At 43.1% G+C, this 21,007-nt stretch overlaps 1 protein-coding gene across 1 annotated transcript in view; it reads left to right on the forward strand.

Moving 5' to 3' along the window:
- Positions 1-21,007, forward strand: part of LOC307229459 (lipopolysaccharide-responsive and beige-like anchor protein) — a gene marked incomplete at both ends in the record, with an annotated part of 32,136 nt that overhangs the window by 3,775 nt on the left and 7,354 nt on the right. The window contains 4 exons of the mRNA XM_079999459.1: positions 15,790-16,021; positions 16,846-16,946; positions 17,906-18,001; positions 20,526-20,647. Of these exons, the coding sequence (XP_079855585.1) occupies positions 15,790-16,021; positions 16,846-16,946; positions 17,906-18,001; positions 20,526-20,647 (551 nt within the window). The remainder of the gene's footprint in view (positions 1-15,789; positions 16,022-16,845; positions 16,947-17,905; positions 18,002-20,525; positions 20,648-21,007) is intronic.

Below are 21,007 nucleotides of genomic sequence, written 5' to 3' on the forward strand. Positions count from 1 at the left end.
TGCAGTTAGACATATATATATATATATATATATATATATATATATATATATATATATATATATATATATATATATATATATATATATATATATATATATATATATAACTGTTTCTGAAGTCCTACATAACTTAAAACAAGTGAGAGAAAAGAGGCCCAGCGTGCACTCTCCTCAGGGCGTGCTTTGCCCTCTCCGCCAGTAACAAAGAACCCTCCAATCTATCACATGAAAGAAACCCTATCTGCTCTTCTCTATTATCTGTCTCGTCAGTCTTTTTACGGCCCACATTTTTTCCCCCCCTCTTCTTTAACCAGCTTCACCAAAGTAGATTTAAGCTTTGAGAAAGTCTGTCGTCTCGGCCAACAGGGCTGCACTATTTATTTTATCCCGATCGGACGCTTCCTTTCCCCCCCGGTTCACGGCGCGTCACCTTTAGCGCGCCTGTGTGAACGATGCGCGTCTCAAAAGCATTTCATTTGAGTGACCGCAGTTTGACATTTTCCCATAAACCAAAAAGTATTCATTCCTTAAAAAAAAAAGTTTGGTTTGCAAACGGCAACCCCACGACCCCACTCCACCCACCCACATACACCTTCTCTCTGCCCCCAAACGTTCAAATAGTGGAGCAGTGTTTCACAGCGATGTAGATCATTTAAGGTGACTCAATCAGTCACTACTACAGGGCTCCATTACACTATTAATACAGTCATTTCTCGATGCTGTTTTCCAACTAAAATAATATTAGTGGCATTGGGAGTTGTGTCCGATTAATAAATGAGATGCAACAAACAACACCAATGTTACTGTTGAATGTTGGCTTTATCTGTATTACAAATATTGACAGTGCATCTGTGAAAGGCGCAAGATGGGCGGTCAGCCTTGGTGTGACTGCACACACACACACTGTGCTCAAACAGGTTTAACGTCTTGTCTTTTGCTTACCTGTATGCGGTGCCTTTATTTGGCCAGCAGCGCATCACATAGTGCATCCAAACAGGGCTGCTTCATCTCTCACTGTGTGCTGACAAACATCAGGGTTGTCAGCACACAGCACCCAGATTTGAGGATCAGCAGCTAACCTGCTGTCTGAGAGAAAATGTATGAAACTGCTAAGGATGTGTGTATGTAGACACCCGCGGAAATATAAATAAGACAAGACGGGAAGTTTGAGACGGAGCATGTATTATTTTCAAGCCGGCACAATAGACAGGATTCATTTTGGTGGGATGTTTTTAAGGGGAAATGCTTACTTTCATTGCTATTGGTTCTTATAAGCTTTTCCGGGGAGTGTTTTTACTTCTCCTTTGGACTGGTGCCCCAGTTCACAAAGAAGATCATTTACAATATATTGTCAATTTTGATCTGCGTCAAGGAATTGTTCCTTTCAGTTGTGCTGCCGTGGCGAACATCTACCGGTTGACCGAAGCCTTCTTAGTCTCATGCAGATAATGGCGGTAAATGTTTTTGTGCCTTTTTTTTTTTTTTTTTGATGACCAAAATTATTTTAGGATGCAGGGTAATAGTGAGGCAAAAATGCCATGTTTTCATACTCAGTGAATACTCAGTGTTTACTCTTTGGTACTTGCCAACACTTGCCGAAAAATACTGAAATATTCAGTCATAATAACGGGGAGATGGCTGATGTCGAAGACCCTGTGAGATTTATTATTTTCAGTAGTTAATTTATTCGCTGCTTTGTTTGAACAAATATAACATGGAGCTATCACTGAGTTCCGACACAAAAAGATGAAAGACGTTGTGTTGGTATCTGGTTTACTTTTCAGCCTGCGATGTCAAGCTTTTTGTTTTCTCTATAAACTGTGCTATTGACAAGCAATACAAACTGGTGATGTCTGGAAAATGTGAAACCAGGGAGCTAAAAAAAACAACAACCAAAACTTGACAGAACTCAAGCTCCTGATTCAAATGATATCCATTTATTTAAGTCTTGAAACGACATGTTGACGAGGTGGTTTTACAGTGAATCACTTACTTATAATTGTGCCTCAAGGAGTCATCTTAAAATGCGGTCGCACCTTATCTCGTATCTAAATGTATTTTTTTGTCTTCAAATGATTGGTCTGATGCTGGAGGCACGTTTCCGTCCTTTGACATTGTCTTCACTCATTCAATGGTTATCTGCGTTCAAGTCAAGATTTGCTTGATAACACCAACCTACTGTCATGTCTGGCTTGAGGGAAGCCACAATCTGAGATAAAAATCCGACGGAGGAAAAAGAAGTGTTGGATCGTACGGTTTTGTGAACACACTGCATCAGGTGCTGTAGACAGTCATGTTGAGTGAGCTTCTTTCTTACAAGATGAAGCAGGGCAAACGCTGTTCATTCTAACACCGTGACGTGATAATGCCCCTGTTTCCCCACTCAGGATTTATCTTTATTAATGTCACCAGGGAAACTCCTGCTGGTACGTTTTTAGTCCCTATTTGAACGTTCTCATTGAAGACCTTTAGTTGTCCTGGTGCAGGCCGTGGTGTCGGTCTCTTTATGAGTCCTGTACCCTGTGCTCCAAATTAATTTCTATGCCACCAAGTGGTATCTTTAAAACGTGCACGGTATCAAACAGCAGATTGTTAAGACCAAGGGAACGGTCTATCTAACCTCCGTCAGGGCTGCGATGTAACTCTGCTGCAACCGTCCGTAATTGGGCAATTGGAAGTTTGTGTCGGTGTTGTTATGTGCTGTCTTCTGGTCGGCCTTGCGCATTATATTTTCCATAATAATTGCACAATTGCGCAGATTTGTCCTCTGGATATATGATATTTAGGGATTTTCATGACTCACTGGATTTATGTCCTCTATACAATATTCTCCAGTTTAGGACATTCTCCTTGAAAATTTCAGGACATAAAATGACCCATGCTTCTCAGTGCTGTATTCTGACACAAACACAACCCTCATTTTCTTTCTCCTGCAGCACTGAACTCTTGGTGTTTCCCAACGGTTAAACGCTTTCCTATATTAGTCATAGGCTACATGACTTTTCTACTTCCGCCACTCCCCCCCTCGTCCTTTAAGTGCATGGTACTTTTGGTTATGCTGTCGTGCTTAACACACATTTAATTCATTCAGTGCTTGTCAGATTGGTTGGCGCGTGTGTGTGTTTTAAACGTCCAGGTGACTCTTGGCACCAAATCGTTGACATTTTGAAGAACTGTGATACAATGCAATGCTGTGAACGGCCGAGACAGAACATGGCCCGTGATGGATGCTTGAGAGGGTTCCCATACCCTTGACCCACTTTCACATTTGCAGCGTTGTTGGCTCATCTAGCAGCAACGCCTGACACGTCGTCCTCAGGGGAACTGAGACGGCTGCTTCCAGCTCGTAAAACAATGCACAAAGATACAGTATGCCAACGACAACGCTCGGCCTTCTCGTGCTTCAATCTGTGTGGCAGCGTCCGGCATAGCTCCAGGGTTGTGTAATCGCTCAGCACCACCCTCCATTGCATTCTGTTTATTTTAACTTTCATCATAGGTTGGATCTATTGTCATCAAATAGCCGGACTATATCAATCTGGAGGCATACAAGTCCTAATATGCAATAGGAAAACTGAGAACTGTTGAGCAATTGAATAAGGTCAATACTATTGTGAATAATTTTACTCAACTACTGCGTGTTCACAAGTACAGTTTTTCCGTGTTAGTCAGTCCTACTGTATTTTGGTAGTATTTGGTGTGATTTGTTAAGAATAAGGTTTAAGCAAATCATTTGCTTTACTGGCCAATTTTGACCAGTCACTGATCATGTCGTGACCATTCATTTAAAATAAGTTATTTATCACTTGAAGCGCTGCTGTTACTTTGTTAACAAATGTTAAACTTGAAAATGTTTTACTGTAAGTAATCCTCCCTAGAATTTACAGTATGTTCTAACTGAAATGTACGAGATGGGGGGGGGGGGGGTGGGGGTGTATAGTGTGGTTAAGTCTAATGGCTGGTGTGTGTGACGGTTGGTTCAGTGTCATGCAGTCCACACCCAAATCTTCCAAAATCACAGAGGAGGCTGCGCCGGAGGTTTAACACACTGGTCACACAGTGTATAATGCATATCATTATATGCATATCAAGGCGTGATGACAGCGTGGGGTAATGGTTGTTTGGACCTGTTGTTGACCCTGTTGACCTCTGTTGTTTGGAAAGACGCAGGGACCTTCCTCTTCCTGAAAGTCTAGAACGTTGCACAAACTACAGGAAGTTGGGTCGAGTGCCATCAGGATTTGACATTTTCCTGATTCCAAACTAACAGACACACGCAACAAGGCTCTTTGTTTTTCCTGCTTAGAGAGTCTAGATAGGCTATAGAAGACTATTCTTCTTCTTCTTCTTCGTCTCTAGGCCACATTTGTTGGCTTGATGAAATGACTGGAATGCAATTTTTTATTGTATGGGTTGAAATTTCTAATTAGGAAATGATTGTGAATGACCCCCTGAAAGTTGATCGATTTTTCCAAAAATAATATCTGCCCTTAAACTGATCTCCAGCTCAGGAATTCTTTCATTTGCGGTTACACGGATACATCAGTCCACATCAATTCAACTTAAGCTGTTCAAGGATCATATTTATTCTAATCTTGTCTGCATCACAGGTGTGCCTCCCCCCCCCCACATACATTTGCTTGGATATCCTGTCTTCAGATTATTTTATATTTATTTATGTTATTTTACACCTGACCACTTAAATGTCTGACCATGCTCCTGTGGCGTCTGTAGTAATAGAATGTAACGCAGGGCTCTTCTACCTACTGTCCAATTTTAACATATCAGTGAGAGTCCAATATTGAGGGATAAATATTAACACCCGATGCACATATCAGGTCAGGCTCTTACTCGTGTAGATTTGTGTCACTCAACCCTGGATTGCCCTCGGGGCTTTTGTTCAAAGAATCCAAAACGCCCTTTTATTTGAAAGTCAATGATTCAGTCATGACCGAACAGAGGCGTCGAGCTCTGTGTCGTGCATGAATTCAATGAATGTTTTCAATCACATAGCCAGTGAACAATTTATGTGGGCGGGGGAAAAAAAAAAAAAAAAAAAACTCCCCAAAAAAAGAAAACAAATGTTATTCTGTTTGGCTGATTGTGCAGCGCGTCTGCACAGTGGCTAGAGACACAGAAACCATACGAGAAAAGAGAGTTCCTAAGCGATAAGCCAGGGTGATAAAGGGTTTACCACTGTGTCTATAGAGAGAGAAACAAAAGATGGAGGCAGAGTGAGATAAGCGCCGGAGACCCAAATACGCAGATCTGTGAAGCTAAGGACGATAACCTGCAGTTTTATTCGTTATTCGCACAATACGCTTCGATAACCGTCTGAGGTATTAGTCTGGGGACGTGAGCGTTTGTGAAGCGGGTTTAAAATCCGTCGAGACCGGGACCACGAGTGGGTTCTCTCCCCCCTTTACAACCCGCCACCGCCATGAGCGTAAGCCACGCTCACTGACCTTTTGTCGTTCTTGTTTGGTCATCCTTCCGCTTCTCCCCGCCAAGTGATGCTTAAAGGCCAGCCTCCAGCATGTCCCCAACCTTTTGTGGGGCGACAGTGTTTCATGTTTTTCAGCGGCACGCCCCGCTGCAATGCATCGACTCCACAGTCGCAGACGCACTCAAAATGAAATCGCTCAGTAGTTAAAAGAATGTCAAATCTTTGGGCGAAATGTGACGTAGGGTTATACAGATTGGCACGCCCACTCGCTGTGAGAGGAAACCGTTTCCTCACCCTCTGCCTGGCTAATGAGGCAGTACGTAACTGTATATTGAAGTATCCGCCATCCTCAAAGGTTTTTTGTGTCCACAGAGGTCTCCATTATTGATGCTCGCAAGCAGCTAGCACCCGGAGTCGGCGACACTCTGCTTTGTTTGTCACCGGTTGCCATGGTGTTTCTAATATGCAAAGTTCAATCGGTAACTGCGGCCTCATTTGAGGAAAAGTCGGCGGCGGCGAAACGGGGACGTGGCGGCTGGCGAAACGGCACCTCCACCGGGAAGAAAACCCGGGATGGATCCTATGGACACCGCGGTGTGGAATGAACAGCCGGGCCCTGCGTGCGGGGGCAGAACCTCATTACTCTCCTCCACGCCGACAACAAGACCCAGTCCCTCGCTAATGTTTATCTCTCGCTCAGCCTCACCTGTCTGATCCCACTGCTATTTTTAACCAAAGCCTAACCTTCCTCACTCTGCTGCTCGTCCCAAGTGCTTGATGTTTTCAAAACACAATCACAGAAAAAAATATATATATAATAAAAAAATAATAATAATTATATATATATATATATATATATATAATTTTTTTTTTTTCTGTCGAGTGAAACAAAGGAATGATGACTTTCAAGATCCCATCGCTGCCCCTTTTTCCACCCCTTTCCACTTTGAGCAACGGAGGAAACCAATTCCTGAGTGTGCATTTTGTTAATACGACGTAACATATTCCAGACACGGAGCTGAAGATTTTTTTTTTTTCTGTCAAAGCAAGAGGAGAGCTGTGTACTCAATAGAAACACACACACACACACACACACACACACACACACGCAGGCACACACACACACACGCACACACACACACACGCACACTCTAGAAAGTATTTCATCTCAAACATCTCATTCAAGACGCAGTACACTCCACAGAGTGTTTCCATTTCCATGGAAATTACGATATGCTGCTCAAACCCCCGACTCTGATGTCTAATCAGGGCCATTTCCTGACCAGCCCTTTCCTTTACTAGGGCAGATACACAGGCTTCGGTAATGACCTTTTTTTTCTTTGCCTGGTTTAAAAAAAAAAAAAAAAAAAAAAAAAAAGACTAATTATAAACTTGCCGGTCAATGCTCATACAAAACGTAGCTGCTCCACCTCCCCGACGGACCGGGCGAGTCGGGCCAGTGGTGCACCCAGGGTTTCAGCCGGTGCGCGCCGGCCCTCACTTTCATTGCGCCACAGGGTTTGTTTCACCCTCTGCCTCGCGTGCGCAAAAAAACCCATTGTTGGTTGGTTGGTTGGTTTTTCGGGAAAAAAACTAACTCTGCTGTGGCAGGAAACCTCATTCTGAGCACCTGAGAGATGCTTTCATGTAAAAAAGTGTTGACATGTGGATGAAAACCGCTATGATTGACATCATCAACCTATCCCACAAGCATACTGTAGCATACTGTACTGCATACTGTATCACTGTTCTGGGTTACTGTATACTGCACTGTATTGCCGTTCGCTGTTACTGTATTGCTGTGTCATACTGTTGTATACTGTACTGTATATCTCCACACACTTTATTCACATGCACTTTACTGCACATACTGTATCTGTATATACAAATAGCCTATCCCATATACATAACTATATTCCCTGTGTGTGACAAATAAACCTCTTGAGTCTTGAAAGTGTAACTTCATTTTGTGCATGTAGTTCATGTAGTTTTCATTGGGTATTGTAAACGGCAAGATGGGGATATGTGTTTTCATGCAAATGTAAAGGTCATTTCAAACCAAAGTGAGAATGTTGCAGCAAATAAAATGTGTATTTGGGGCATTTGCATTCATTGGTTTGGGAGAAATTAACTGTCTACCCAAATTTTTATGCTGCAATGGTCAACGCCAATAAATGGCTCTTCTTCAAAACGGTTGTATTGTAATACTTTTGGAAGTATTATAGTGTAACTCACTGATGATAATAATAATAATAATAATGTAACTATGATAGTGACGTAAAATGAACAAGTATGTATGTATGTATTGCATGACAATGAATGAGTGAATGAGTACCATGTCAGTAAGCACCATGAGGGTGAACTGGCAGTGTGGTGTGTATCACACCCTGCAACCAAACGGCTGAAAACCCTGTCGCCAACAACCCACCCTACTCGCGTGCCCTTGTCTTTGGGCGTGTTCCTGACACCGAATCCCCACCAGCTGCGTATGCCCCCGTCTGCAGCTGACCCTGCACTCTGACTCTCCTAAGAGTACGGAAAGCAAAAAAAGGAAACAAATAACCTCTTGGGGACCCGTGAAAGATCTATTTATACCATTAAGTGTTTTTTGGTGGAAGTGCAGTTGCAGTGCAGCGGACTGGAGACGCTGAATTAACGTGTCAGGCAGATAAGCAGCTGATGCTGAGCGGGGCAACGGCGGGGACGGTCACTGCTGAGAAGTCCTCATCACCGAGGCTAATAAAGCCGTTAGACAGAGGGGGAGAAATGAGGTGAAAGGGTCGTCGGGGGCCGCTGCCTGCACGGCCATCTCTGGCGCCGCAGGAGACGCTATGCAGTACGAAAATGTTCTTTCCATATGAATACAGTGCCATTTTGGTTTTTGGTAGGATCATCTGTTGGTGGTGTTGTCGTCGCTGAGCGTATCCATTAGCGTGGGGAATTTGGTGTGAAATGAACTGTCAGCCCGGCAAGTTACACTTCTGATAACCCCAGAAACCCAACTAAATGACAGCCGACACCAGCGGCTCACCTGCCCATCTGCCTGTCTCACACTCTCGTCTCTGTCTAGCACTTGGCGGACGCGTCGCTGCGGTACTAATCAAAGAAAATCTACACAGCGGTGTGAGGAGTCTCAGTGTTTTATATTTTACGATTTCTAGAAATTCACCTTTAACCTTGCACATGTGTATGAGAATTCTCCAGTGTTTCCGGTTAAGTAATCATGACTTAAATTCATTCCATTAATCAACAGACTGGCCTTCAATTTGAGCATACTAGTCATTGTGTCTCCTAGAGAAGAGCACATCATACACATTCATTGAAAACAGTTTTGTTCACAAGGAGCTTTCTTAAGATAATTGGAAAAGGCATTTTGGAAGTTATTATAGTATACCACTATAGTAGTTACTTATAGTATACTACTATAGGTAGCCAATCTAGATGACTAATTACTGCAGTTGCTCCTCAAAGTCGTTACTCCAGATTTGTGCAGGAAGTATTCTGTACATTGTTAGCGGTTGATTTCATCATATACTGTGTATGTATATATATAAATATAAACAAGGCCGAAACCCAAAGGAAAAAACAAAGAAACAAAGTCGAAATATGGGTCAGTATTGCTTCCTTTTTTTTTTTTTCTTTCTTTTCTTTCCACTGCAACCAGACCTCTCCTAACTGCTGCCTTGGGTCCATTTCATCAGAGAGAGTTTGTGACTTGTAAGCCACACGCCTTGGCTTACAAGGTCTGACTGTTGGGCTGAGGGTTCCTTCGTCAGCTGCACTTCAGATCATGTCAATATTCAAATATGTGTCCTCACTGGGGATGGAGAGCTGAGGATTATGGCATGTTGTCGTGTGGCACATCATGTCTTGTGTCATTCGGAGGAGTATTAGGGATTTGGGGATGAGGAGTTCAGTGAAATGTGCCACTGCTGTTAATTGCCTGTCAAAGGAAGAGAAAAAGGCTCAAGCTTTGCTTCTCGAAAATAGTTTGTTAAAGAAACTGCTTAAAAGTATCCAAGATACGCTTAAGCTAGCGATGACTAGCAAGTGTGACACTGTTATTATTTCTGCCATTGTTATGGCAGGATTTAACTGAGCTTTGTGGAGGACTCCAGATGAACATTTCCACTGCTCGTGTGCTGCCCAAATTGAACTTAACCTTTTAAAGCTCTACAGACAAAGATTTACATATATATTCTTTTGTTTGTTGGTTAAAGTTTGGCACAATATACTTAACCATTCCTGTTGATTGTCAGTGCAGTTACAGTTAGTAACGTGACCCTCTAAATAGTCCCCTTGACCAGTGCCTAACCTGCACAAATTGATCATGGTAAATTCATAAATCGTCTTGATTTGAGATATGAAGCTGAACAGTGATGCCACGATGACGTCACAAGAATAAATGTTTTTTTTTCTTTGTGCAATTCTGTCTTTTAGCAAAACGACTTTCATTCAAAGGATCGGAGCCATCAAATTAATTGCCGTTTCATTAGGGAGAGATCTGGCAGAGGAACATTAATAATAGACAGACCGACACGCACTCATGCACAGTACGAGCCAGAAACTGTTAAAAATGGCTCGTCCTTTGCTTGACTACAACTGTGTCTGCCGGCTGCTATAAGCGGGGCAGTTTTGTCCCCCGTGGCACACAAGGGCCATCATCATATGTTGCCAGCTCTGATTCTCTCTATCACATGGCTGTCTTTAGTACTTTTATGGAATTCTTTCTTCATTTGATTCATCCCTCTAGGAGCTGTGCTATGAGAACCTTCATGTGTTCTGTCTAATTTTGCTGCTCAATACGGTGTATTCTGGGTAATACGGAGAAGAATTATTCCCATTGGAGCTTTATTGGAATTCATATTCAGCAGGTTTTTGCCGCAGGATTAAGAAATGTATCTGATACTGTAGGTTTGCCGTTTTTACTGCAGCTTCTCATTGTGCATGCGTTTGAAAAATGGCAAACCTCTCTTTTAAGGGTGCTCGCCCTTGTAGAGGTGGTACTTTGCATGATGTTTCAATTTCTGGATATTTCAAAACACTAGTATTCACAATACAACTGGCTGATAAGTCAGTTGTAGTGTAAATACTCACTTTTAGGCTTACCGGCTTTCTGGACAATATTTTAAATTGTTGGTAAATTGTAAATAATTCCATCAGTAGTTTAGCTAACATGTCACCTGCTTATCCATACAAGTGGAGGTGTTGGCAACGGAAGGAATTCTGTGTTTGGTTTCCCAGCTCCCCTGCACCCCCACACTGCAAACCTCAAGCCATACTCCCATGATGTTGTTGATGGAGAGTATAGAGGGTTGTTTGTGCTGTGGCCCTGTGGCTGCATGGCTGCTCAGCCATGATTAATTTAGGCAGGCCTCAGGGGTGAACAGCCAGAGTAGGTTACCAAGGCGGGGATCTGGTGTCCCGAGGGTCCAAAGACACAAGCTTAGGTTAAGTGTTGAGGCAAGCAGGCTGCAGAGCTCACCTCCGCTGGAGGTTAGGGTGCGACGGGCAGTCATGTTGCATGTCGTCCTTTTTATTTTCCCATGCTTTGATCCACATACACAAAAGAGAAATGATTTAAGAAATTCAATCCCTGTCCTTACCCTTTTCATGTCACTTGACACATTAGGTTGTTTATTAACCCGTAATATATTACTTTTCATTTTAATACAGAACTTACAATTGCGCAATCAATTATCCATTGGTCGTCTACAACTCCACCATTTCTCCATGAGACAGGTGAACCACTATAAATAATATAAAGCAAATCTGCCACTTCTGGAATATTCCATCTGGAATATCATGCCCTCAGAGAGACGAGGTCACAACGCTTTCTTTTATTTAATCTTGTCTCGACTCCGTATGTTTGAGCCTTTTTTTTTTTTTTAAGCATCACTACAGTATATAACTTTTCTTCCTTTTAAAATAACAGCTTCAGAATCATTTTGTTGAATCATTACTGACTTGTAATGTGCAGAATGGCACTGCTTTCATTCCCACCCGCCCACCGAACCCCTGTTCTTGCGCTATGTAACTTCTGTGTTTGAGGGGCGGGGGGGGGGTGTCATCTTCTGTGGATGCAGGGCGGGGTCCTCGGAGCTTGGAGTGGAGTAGCGATACGGTTGCGGGGCTCAGGAGTGGCTGCGGGGCCTTTTCCACTGCTTGGAGGTGCTACCATATAATTCCAATCTTATACACCAGAACTAATTGGGACAAGGTGTGTGTGTGTGTGTGTGTGTGTGTGTGTGTGTGTGTGTGTGTGTGTGTGCGTGTGCGTGTGTATTCATCACAGGCGTGCATACACACCACCAGCACCTTCTTTGAACACCCTCCTGGTTACACCCCTCTCCTTTTCTTCCTCATTTACTGCCATAACTATGACAGGAAGAGGCCACGTGCTGAAATGCTGCTCCAATTTTCCTGGACTGATTGAACTCTGTTTTGTGGATACATGTTGTTGTCTGATGTTTCCATGTTTAGGTTTTTCCATGCACATGTTGTTGTTTGGTTTCATGTGTATTTGTCTCACCCGTGGTGATCCCCACCCCCCCTCTTGGAGTAGTAATGATGATTGGTTGTTTATGGACCAAAAACATGGTGAGATCGTTCTCCAAAGAGGGGGATTGGTCACGGTGTTGTGTAACAAAAAAAGCTGTGCTCTTGTCACCCCACAGGTCATCCACAGGACAGAGTTATTGCAGCAGTTCTTGATGATTAAAGAATCAATAAAGAGTTGCATTGCAGGTTGAGAAGTTGAACTCCGCTTGCAGACTAACTCTGTCCCAGATGCAATGGCATACAAATGCCCTGTGGTGCTTTTCACCGTGACTTTTACCAACAGGCATGTTTTGAACGGGCAGCACTGCACGAGTATCTTTTAATGATGGCATGACCGGGGTCATCCGATATTTTTTTTCTTTTTTTCTATGTGCTTAATGGCTCTGACCAATTCAGGGACAACGTTGTTTTTCAGGTCAATGATTTCATTGTCTTTAACCCTTTTCCAAGTGCACAGGGAAACGGACAACACACAATAATAACTTTTCCCATGGCGGATCCTAAACAAGTGCAAACATGAAAGCATTAGAGATGGGACTTATAGACTTACAGTGCCACATTGAAGATGTTAAATAGTTGTATTTCATTATATGTATTACATTATGATGAATATAATATTTACGTCATGACTCTGGAGCTTTGAAATGGCATTGACTTCGCATTCCTACATTTAATTTGCACAACGCATAAAAGGATTGTGAAGGCTGCTCTAATAACTGTTTACACAACATTCGTTACCGCTGCTCTTTTTATACTGTGCTGTTTCAGATGACGGTTATTATCTTTTTTTTTTTTTCCATTGAACTTGCCATGATTGCTTCACCTGTATAAAAGTAAGCAATTCATTTTCTATAGAAAGCTCATTTTAGGGAAATAGCACATGAGAGAAGTCTAATTGCTGACTGGTTTATTTTCCCCATCTTAGAAGAGATGTACTATGGAATTTCAGCATTCCTATTTACAGTAGGTTTTAATGAACCAAACTCTCCCAGGACAGAGACGATGATATTTTGCAATAACGAGAGTAGAGCTTAACCTCATCTGTGATGCCATACAGGCACGAGGTTCGATTAGGACTCAAATGACGGAGACGTAAACAAAGGTGAATAACATAAATGTAATTGTATCGGAAGGATTAGTGGAGATCTCAACATCTTCAAAGTAGGACTAAGGTGACACAGTTTGACCACAAAAGGCCAAGGCAAAAAAAAAAAGAAAAGAAGACCAAGGCATTGACCAGACATAAAGCCTATTACACACACAGGGCTAGGCAATATATATATATATATATATATATATATATATATATATATATATATATATATATATATATATATCATTATAATGTAGATATTGTGATATGTAATATCATCTTTATTGGATTAGCTGTCTATAAGGAGCATTACAGTAAAATATTGCAACTTTCTGAACTTCTTAGTCTGTCCTAGCTGTTCTCATCAATGCTTGGTCATAATATCCACATTGTGAATGATTCCCCGAATATTTGTGTGTAAATATGTCATGGAAACACCAATAGTCATCTCCAAACTATAATATCGAGCTATTCGTAAAGAAATGATGTAATATTTCATTTTTGTCAGTTCCTCAGCCCTAACTACAACAACCCAGTTTGTCTCCACATGTCTTTTTTTAACATGAAGAGAACACATGGTGCATAAAATAATTTAAAGCACCATCCATACTTTACTGCACGGTGCCTGTTGGATCCAAGTTCGTTTGAATAATGAACCATCCATTCTTCAGGGTGCTCTATCGTCGCTCTGATCTTGAGCCTTGTCTTCTGTCTTCATCCTCTCCCTCCCTGGTCAACTGACTCCGATGGATAGACTGAGTCACCCACGGTCGGGCCAATAAATCAGCTGTTGCTGTCCCAAATCTGTGCCAAATGGAGCCTTCCACCCCCATGTTAATACATCAGTGTGTTGGCAGTGTTTGGGTGACTTATGTCTGACATGGAAAGTGAGAAAAGGAGAACGTGCATGTATCAATATTCAGCTATGTTGTTGATGTTTTCTGTTGTGAAATCTGTCTGTCAGAAGAAGTCGTCCGTCTGTCTTGTTGCTGCTGACTGCAATGCATTCTGAAATGCCACTGTGTAACTTGGATCCCCTTTTTACAATGCACAATAAACCTTGGGCATTTTGTCGAGAGCCAGCGAGGCAGACAGGTCTCCCCCCTCCCCCGAGCCGGTCTGTGACTAATCATTTGCTACAGATAGTTGATAGGACCGAACCACAAAGTCTAAGCATGTGCCCTATCTATCTGCTCTCACCTGAGTCATTACATTCCCAAAGAATGCCTTCGTCTCTGCAATATACGGAGCAAAAGTGTGTGTGTGTGTGTGTGTGTGTGTGTGTGTGTGTGTGTGTGTGTGTGTGTGTGTGTGTGTGTGCGTGCGCGCAGTTGGCGACAGCGTCATTGTTTTGATGTTGATTATTGTCAAAAAGGAATGTAGGAGAGGAGTTCAAATAGTACGGAAATGTGTCTTACTGTTGGTAATGCTTCATGACGTGGCAACGCCAGTCTCTCCTATCTCTCTCTCTCTCTCACTCACACACACACAAACAAACGCTCACGGTTAATCTGCACTCACTCATTGTAATGGGACACTTTCTATCAAGCAATGTGGGGGATGTATTCTATCCTCCGGGGACAATCAAATTGTTTTCATATCCAGCCTGTCTTTAACAAAATAATGGCTGTTATTTTTTCCTTCCAGTCCTCCTCCATTGTGAAGCTCGCACGGTTTTCTATCAGTACGGTTACAATGTTGACATTGGAATTGCTATTTTCTTCATCACCTTTATACTAGGCAAGGGTCACCATAAAAACGTCACCAGAACTATTAAATGGTGAAAAGTGATGACATTTATTGCTCACACAATTCATTCTGAGACAGAATGAGCATTATTTCTTTGCAATACGACGGGGCATTCTGCTCTTAGATAAGCTTTACACAGAGATCATTGCAAAGGCTTGCTCGCAGAAAGGACTCTACCCTTCGACTTGATGTTCTCAATGATAATGTTCCCAATTTTTGATGAGTTGATGATTGATCATTTCGATAATCATTATTTCCATGCAAATATCTCAGGAGTTCTAGCTCAGAATTGTCGCAAATATGTGTTGTTTCAATGTTGTCTGTCTGTCTGTCTGTCTGTCTGTCTAAAAATCTTTGTGTTGTTTCACATTAGCTCAGTGGTTTGACCTAGAGTGGTTTATATACAGTATATTGCATGGCCCTTCATAGGATGAACAGGCATCTGAATAGTCTTCTGACTTGCCTTTTGCTTTATGATGTCAAGGTTTTTTTGCATTTATATTTGTGGCGGCTTTTCGTGCTGCGGTTTTTTTTTTTTTTTATATTATTGCAGTCTATTTATGTGAGAGCTGTATACACACAGAAACAAGCAGAAAGACAGATGAGAAGGTTGCAGAGAGACTGAACCGCAGGGAGAAGACACTTCTCAGACAGGCAGACGGGGTGGCCTCTGTTTACCCCCCGTTCTGTAATCCACTTGGCAAGCCGCACCACCGAAGCATCATTAAACAGTTCTTTAGCAACACACATAGCGACATGAACACACACACACACACTCACTCACGCACATGGCCACAAAACCCAGTTTTCTACTTTGAAAGCAGGAATCCATTATCAGGAACAGTGAATTTCTGTGTTTGGGGTGGGGTTCTGGATGCAGTTATTAGTAGTAAATAAACAATTTCCCCTTTCCCCTCCCCGTGCGTCCTTCCTCCACCAGTTGGTTGGCGGCCAGTTTGACCTGGAGATGAACTTCATCATCCAGGAACCCGAGAGCATCGTGTGCATGGAAGAGCTGCTGGACCGCTGCGAGCCCACCTGCCAGGCGGAGGTGTGGAGCATCTTCACCGCCATCCTGAAGAAGAGCATCCGCAACCTGCAGGCCTGCACCGACGTGGGTCTCATCCAGCTGGTGCTCCATCGCATCACCACCACCGACAGCATGATCGCAGGTACCGGGACCCAGCTCCCGTCCGAGTCACGACTTCAACCTCAAAGACTTCTCCTCAACTCAACTTCTTTATCTTACCCTCAAATGTTCTATGCTGATGATGATGATCTATTGCACTGAAGGAATCTCTCGACACAATCGCCCAGCGTCGTCTCCTCTGGGTCCTTGCTCCGCCGTCGCCCGTCTACAAATTAGTCTGAATTAATCCTCCCGTGTTCAGCTCAGTGAACATTCGCCAACTAGAACAATGGTGGCCTGGAGGGAATGTTCAGTCAAGCTCGGAAAATGTAGTCAAGCACTAACTGGGTGGATGGAAATGATGATTTTAGCACCGAGCAAGACAGCGTAGCGCCCAGATACATGTATCGACTCACCCCCGAAAGTGTTGTCAAATACATTAGACATAACAAGCCAAAGAAATCAACAAATGAAAGCTGCGGTGTTGGTCACAGACTCTGGTGTTTTGATGGACTTTTGATGATGCTTCATAGATGGCTATATTACAATTATGTATTATTATTACTGATTCAACCATTATTACTACTATTATTGTTATTACCATTAGTATTACCATAATGCCATTATTGACATTATCTTACACTACTACTACTATTTGTACTTTGCTTTAGTGTGGCTGCCACCTGCCTACTGTTTGTTGGAGTCACTAGTTAACATAGTACTTAATTATCAAAGTAATAGCATACTAATTAACTGTTAATTTCTGCTTAAAGATTGGTACATATATTTTATATTTAATTTTATTTGTGTCTCTTTTGCTGCTGTATAGCATTATAGATGTGTGTTTGTAATGTGTTTTGGGTGCAGACCTGCTGGTGGACATGTTGGGCGTGCTGGCGAGCTACAGCATCACAGTGAAAGAGCTGAAGCTGTTCTTCAGCAAACTGCAAGGGGAGAAAGGCCAGTGGGTGAGTCCTGTCCCCTCTCTATCTGGAGCCAGGGTGAGGAACGAGCAACGTCTCCTCACACAATATCGCACGGTTGCTTCTGAAGATCTCATAATTGCATGTTTTAGACCAGAGGACATAAGAACTACTACTCACTAGAAGAGTAAATTGCATAGAATCCTGAGAGTTCATAAAATACTTCATTATACATATACTGGATACACTACATGGAATATTGATACACTACATAGCGTTGGTATAAATTAACGCTATGTAGTATTTTACATTTTAGAATTGCAGTGCTTGATATTTTAAAATTTAGTTTTATCCTCTCTCTTCCTTTCACCCCTGGAGCACGATGATAAAAAAAAGTTAAAATCAATCTAGAAGGTATTCTTTTCCCCGATCATCATCATCATCATCAATCACTGATCTCCACTGATCAACTTGTCAAGGAAACAGGCCAAACTGATTTTGTACTTTCCAGTGTTTCTACCTTGGATCTCTACTCCCAACCATGTCCTGCCACAATTTCATCTCTTTGAAACTCTATCTGGGGCGAGGGGGCGGAAGCCTCGTGCACGGAGCTCTGCGCTCCTCGCTCTGTGATGCGCGGTGCCGCTGTTTACTGTAGATCCAACATAAACAGCGCTCCAGCCGTTGCTCGAGCTGCAAAAACGCAATTAATAACTTATGAGTGTTTTATGATTTGTATAGATCAAAATCCAGTATCAAAGCTCGGTTGGGGAGCTGGTCGACTTCAGCACCGCCACGGCGCCGTCAACGCTATTAAGCAACGTCTCCGTCTGGCTGGAAGTACCTCCAGACGTTGTCGTCTTAATTTAGAACAGAAAATAAAGACATCGGATTTTCATGTAGTTATCTCTGTCTGTGTGTGTGTGTGTGTGTGTGTGTGTGTGTGTGTGTGTGCGTCCCCAGTGGTCTTAACCCAGCCCTGAATGTTTTTGTTCTGGCCGCAGCCTCCTCACGCGGTGAAGCTGCTGTCGGTCCTGAAGAGCATGCCCCACCGGAGCGGCCCGGACTCCTTCTTCAGCTTCCCTGGGAAAAGCGCGGCTGTAAGTGTTGTCCGCATGAAACCCTGCGCCGCCAACGCCGAAAACAATACACTTATAGAGCTCACACGCACTGACTGTTGCTCTTCAGCTCAGAAGAACAGCGTAAAATTATCGTTTTATTTCCAACTATTATCACAGTAGAGAACTTAAACGAAGCAGTACAAGTCTCGAGCCCATTCCGCTGGAGTTGACTATAACGGTGAATGAGTTTTTACCGAGCTACTCTTGCTCATTTGGTATTTTGTAGATAAGGACACGTTTGACATTTTTATTTTGTAGAACTTCAAACTGAAAATAAATACGATCAACAACTTCAGATGAAAGATTTAAATTAAATATGATGGCATTCGTCCCGTCTCTGGCTTTCCTTGTGATGAGGACAACAACTATGTAATGACTCAGTGATGTGAGACAGGTCTTTATATGAGAAAGACCTCCGACCTCCGAATTCTCCGTACTCAGTGTTGTTTGTAGCCTGATCCTTTTCTTCAGCTAACCGGGTCCAAACTATGGATGCACCACCCTCACAAGCAGGAGCGCCGTCGTCTTTGTTTCCATGCGTACATGCGTATTTGTTTTCACCGGAAAAAGGGGAAGCCGAAGCCCATGTGATTTTATTGGCCTCATCAGTGAACAGCGGCACGCGGTGATGCGATGACTAAACATCCACATCTGTTTTCTCCCGCTGCAAATGCCGCAGCCGATACACACTGTGGCGCAAGCTTTGCGCCGGTGCACCCTTGGGAACCTCGCAAAAAAAGGGCTGTTGCGTCCGCTTAAAGTGGATTCAGTGATTTGTTTCTAAACACATTATACGTGTCAGGAAGTCATTACTGGAAACATGGGAAAGGACGTAGTGCGGGATTGTGGAATTGAACCGCGCAACCGTTTCCCACTCTTTTTGGGCGGGCCTAAATCGGGGGCTTAAGGACGCACTGCGGCCCCGCCTTTCATGGTCCCTCCAAAGCACTATGTAAAGCCGCTGAGAGCAGGGAGCTCCGCACTCCGATCAGATCCATCTTTTGGGAACCCCTGTTTGAAGTCACCCGGTTCGTTTCGTTCACCGGCCACTAGCGATCCGACTCATGTACCCCCCCCCCCCCCACCTTCTTGGGCTCAGTGGGTGTGTGCTTTGTGCTCACTGAGCAAGAGTCTTTCGCCGGCGCGGCTCTCAGGGCGTCGGGTTTCAGCGTCTTCAGGGGACACGCTCCCAGAGTCTCAGAGCGGAGGGTCTCGCCCACGTTTCCACGATTTTGAAACCTAATTTTATGTACATGTCGATTTTTTATTTTTTTTTGTTTTTGTTTTGGATCATTCAAATATGGCCAAGCGGTTAATAACACATTTGACTGTGGTGTGACAAACTCAGGACACATATTTACTTTTGACTTACAGGGACTTTAAAATTCAAAACCAAAAAACTAAAGATCATTGAAGAGAATCAAATGATTACTTGAGTTTTAACTACTGCTGCCATCGTTCCGAAATCCCTCCCATGTCACGTGCCTTGTAATCTGCTTTTCACTAGACCTTGTCGCTACACCCCTCCCCCCTCTCTCTACATCCCCCCCTACACCCTCCCTCTAACCCCCCACCACACCCCCACACACACACACACACACACACACACACACGCACACACTCACTGACCAGTGTGATGTTCTTTGTGAAAGGAGAAGGCGTAAATCCTTTGGGAATATTTTTTCATGTTCCATCCTTTTGAAATAGCAGTAGAACAGATCTCCATTTTGACACGTCCACAGCGTTGGCAGTTTAAAAATAATGAAGAGCTTACTTCACTGAAGCAGCATCAAGACACAGCAGTGACGTCGAAGAGGTACACTGACGTGAAGCACTGTAACACATGGCCAGACCAGTTCTCCTTCACCAGTACAATCAGTGGGCATTCTGGCAAACATCGATCTTACCACACACTCATTTAACAAGACGACTGTATGTGTGTAGTATGGTATGTTTGTGCCTTACATGGGAGTTTGGATTCTTTACTCTCTCTGAGGGTGAAGAACACAGACTGAAATGAGGTGTGTGTGTGTGTGTGTGTGTGTGTGTGTGTGTGTGTGTGTGTGTGTGTGTGTGTGTGTGTGTGTGTGTGTGTGTGTGTGTGTGTGTGTGTGTGTGTGTGTGTGTGTGTGGCCTTGGGGAAAGAACACACATTCCTCCTCTTCTTCCTGTGTTGCCTTGCTAATGAGGCAGGAAGGCCCAGGAACACACACAGAATAAAACATTTTTCAGGGCACTGGGTGTAAAACGTCCTTCTTACCCCCCGAAACTGCGTTTTCCTTTGGCTAAAATGTCCGAAACAACTTAACATGGGTTTTTATCCTGCACCTGCACCAGAAAAAGCAAAAACAAAACATGTTTTCTCTTCATCCTGATTTACACTAAATGCCGTGTGGTCGGGAAGCCCTCGACAACATGATTTTTACATCCTACCCTGGTTCCCGCTGGCCCGAAACACCACATCTTCAGATCCAAACCAGTCGTTCTGTGTTTTCCATAACAGGCCATAGCTCTGCCTCCCATCGCCAAGTGGCCGTACCAGAACGGATTCACCTTCCACACGTGGCTCCGCATGGACCCCATCAACAACATCAACGTGGACAAAGACAAGCCTTACTTGTACTGGTGAGTGCACAGCTGCCGTGCAGCTCAAACTCTGACCTTTTATTTCCCCAGCTCATTGTCAATATTTCAGTTTTGAGGATTGATTAAATATTTATATATGTCTAAATTCACAGGAAATATAAAAACTGAAAATAGAAATGTTACAACTCTCACTTTAAGAATGTGACTTATTTATGAGTAATGCACTTCGGTGCATTGCATGAAAAAGTAATGCGGGTGTATTTATTATAAGTAAAGTGTGTGTGTGTGTGTGTGTGTGTGTGTGTGTGTGTGTGTGTGTGTGTGTGTGTGTGTGTGTGTGTGTGTGTGTGTGTCGCTGAACATGCATTTCTTTTTTAAATTCTAAACAAAATGAATGAA

This window comes from Zeus faber, assembly GCF_960531495.2.
Source record: "Zeus faber genome assembly, chromosome: 4".
Taxonomy (NCBI): Eukaryota; Metazoa; Chordata; class Actinopteri; order Zeiformes; family Zeidae; genus Zeus; species Zeus faber.